Raw genomic sequence first — 2,365 nt, 5'->3', positions numbered from 1 at the left:
CAGATCAACTGGGGGAGGTCAACCATCTTACCTCTCCCCCAAGACCAGCCCCCAACATCTTTAGCTGGTCAACATAGAGGTATAGTTGCTATTTGTTATTTATAGGGATAGTCAACTCATTGCCGTCAGGTCAAGTAGGGAGTGTTAAAGTGACAGGGAGTGAACATATTTAGATTTTGTTTTAGTTTCTTTTAATAAATTAATTAGTTAATATTATTCATTTTTATTATTTCCATGTATTTGTTATATGTACAGTATGTGAACTTGTCCTGGTCACGTGGTCCACACGAGGCAGAGTTGGATTGGGCGTCGATTCTAACATCGAATCAGAATTCATCATTCCCATGTAATTTATTCCACACTTAAGAACTCTCAAGGTCATCGGTTATAGTGGGGATCAAGCCCCAAGGTTGATTAATTAGCATGATCGATCCAGACCTCGATCATTGCTCTGTGTTACTGGTCTGGTGGTGGCGGCGGAGGCGACTCTAGGGTTTTGCTCGAAGCCTAGGTCACGTCATACGGGTTGTAGAATCCTAAGTCGGTCAATCGTCTTAGGACCACGTGGCGTGGAGTTGGCTTTGGTAAAAGTTTTGGAGTCCCTTGTAGAGAAATAAAAAGTAAGAATACGGGTAGAGGGAAAAGAAGAAGGAAGATAACACGAGAAGCCCTCCCAGTGTTACACAAGGAAGGGACCAGAAAGCAAGAGGCCGGCATTCCGGAAGGGAAACTATGAGGAGATAAGAAAATTCCTAACTGATATAGCTTGGGAAACAGCTCAGAGGAAAGACGGCTCAAGACATAATGGACTACATCACACAGAAATGTAAGGAGGCAGTAGACAAGTTCGTCCAAATCTAAAAGGACAAAAATTAAATGCAAATGAGAAACCCATGGTTTAATCAGAGTTGTAAGCTAGCAAAGCAATTAAGTAAAATGGCATGGAGAAACTATAGAAACAACAGAACACTAGAGAGCAAAGAAAGATACCAGAGCGCCTGGAATGAATACGTCAGGGTGAGAAGAGAGGTAGAGAGGCAATATGAAAATGACATAGCGAGCTAGGCAAAGACTCAACCCAAACTGCTGCATAGCCACATGAGGAGGAAAAAAAATGAAGGAAAAGGTAATGAAACTGAGGATAGGGGCAGAAAGATTCACTACAAACGACAAAGAAGTGTGTGAAGAACTCGATTTGAAATTCCAGGAGGTCTTCATCTCAGAGCAAGGAGAAGTCCCAAAGATAAGAGAGAAAATATCAAACCAGACACCACTAGAAGAGTTTGTGATTACCAGTGGGGAGGTGAGCAAGCATCTGCTAGATTTGGATGTGACAAAGGGTATAGGCCCATATGGAATCTCATCATGGATTCTAAAGGTAGGAGCAGTGTACATCAAATCCCTGGAAACAGGTGAACTGCCAAAAATTTGGAAGACGGCCAGTGTAGTCCCAATATTCAAGAAGGGTGATAAGCAGGAGGCACTGACCTACAGGCCAGTGTCCCTAACTTGCATTCCATGCAAGATGATGTAGAAGATTGTGCGAAAAAAGCTAGTAGAACATCTTGAGCGAAAGAACTTTGTAACACAACATCAGTATGGGTTTCAAGATGGCAAATCATGCCTAACAGGTTTAATTGAATTCTATGAGCAGACAACAAAAATTAGGCAAGAGAGAAAGAGGGCTGGGCCGACTGCATATATTTGGACTGCCAGAAAGTCTTTGACACAGTACCACATAAGAGACTAGTGCACAAACTGGAGATGCAGGCAGGAGTAAAAGGGAAGGTACTCCACTGGATGAGGGAGTACCTAAGCAACAATACACAGTGAGTCACTGTAAGGAGTCAGGTCTTGGAGTGGCGAGGAGTCACCAGTGGAGTCCCACAGGATCAGTCCTTGGACCTATACTGTTTCTGATATACGTAAATGATCTCCCAGAAGGAATTGACTCGTTCCTCTCAATGTTTGCTGATGATGCGAAATTATGAGGAGGATCAAGACAGAGGAAGATAGTACGAGGCTACAAGATGACCTAGACAAACTGAAGGAATAGTCCGACAATTGGCTTCTAAAGTTCAACCCAAGTATATGTATGGTAATTAAACTAGGAGGATATAGGAGGCCAGACACTGGATACCGAATGGGAGATGAAGTCCTTCACGAAACGGACAGAGAGAAAGATCTAGGAGTTGATATCACACCAAACTTGTCTCCTGAAGCTCACATCAAAAGAATAACATCAGCGGCCTATGCGAGGCTGGCTAACATCAGAACTGCTTTCAGAAACCTGCGTTAGGAATCCTTCAGAATCTTGTATACCACATATGTAAGGCCAATCATGGAGTATGCAGCCCCAGGATGG

The 2,365-nt window shown here is 43.1% G+C and overlaps 1 protein-coding gene across 1 annotated transcript; it reads left to right on the top strand.

Annotated features, from left to right (window-relative positions):
- Window positions 1-1,114: 1,114 nt before the first annotated feature.
- Window positions 1,115-1,534, top strand: LOC138365626 (uncharacterized). Its single transcript, XM_069326108.1, has one exon. It carries the CDS (start codon window positions 1,115-1,117, stop codon window positions 1,532-1,534), a length of 420 nt encoding a protein of 139 aa, XP_069182209.1.
- Window positions 1,535-2,365: the final 831 nt, after the last annotated feature.

The sequence above is a fragment of the Procambarus clarkii genome, chromosome 17 (assembly GCF_040958095.1).
Source record: "Procambarus clarkii isolate CNS0578487 chromosome 17, FALCON_Pclarkii_2.0, whole genome shotgun sequence".
NCBI classification, from domain to species: domain Eukaryota; kingdom Metazoa; phylum Arthropoda; class Malacostraca; order Decapoda; family Cambaridae; genus Procambarus; species Procambarus clarkii.
This window is presented reverse-complemented; position numbering and strand designations above follow the sequence as displayed.